This window comes from Penaeus monodon, chromosome 30, assembly GCF_015228065.2.
Source record: "Penaeus monodon isolate SGIC_2016 chromosome 30, NSTDA_Pmon_1, whole genome shotgun sequence".
Taxonomy (NCBI): domain Eukaryota; kingdom Metazoa; phylum Arthropoda; class Malacostraca; order Decapoda; family Penaeidae; genus Penaeus; species Penaeus monodon.
Genome location: NC_051415.1, coordinates 30,626,540 through 30,626,794, shown reverse-complemented (window position 1 = coordinate 30,626,794; position 255 = coordinate 30,626,540). Strand labels below are relative to the sequence as shown.

Here is a 255-nt window from a genome sequence, read left to right as displayed (position 1 = left end):
AGTCACCCCCGAACCACCATGGCCGTCGGACGTATGTCTACGGCTGTCTCGATCGCCGTCCTCTTGGTCGCTTTTTGGTACACGAGAGACGATGGACACCCAATCATACACAAAAATCTGCAGAGTATTTTGGACGCCATGTTAGAGGTGCGAAATTAGTGGGTAATTTTTTTTTTTTTTCAAAGGGGGTGTTGAGGGGAGATTTTTTTTTTAATTCGCGAAAGGAGAAAGGGAAATGTGAAGGGAAGGGAAGTA

General features: G+C 45.9%; 1 protein-coding gene across 1 annotated transcript in view; it reads left to right on the top strand.

Moving 5' to 3' along the window:
* The first annotated feature begins 6 nt into the window (after positions 1–6).
* LOC119592696 (ADP-dependent glucokinase-like) overlaps positions 7–255 on the top strand; it is a 20,142-nt gene continuing 19,893 nt past the window's right edge. Inside the window, exon 1 of the mRNA XM_037941615.1 lies at positions 7–147. Coding sequence (XP_037797543.1) covers positions 19–147 — 129 coding nt within the window. The 5' untranslated portion in view covers positions 7–18. The remainder of the gene's footprint in view (positions 148–255) is intronic.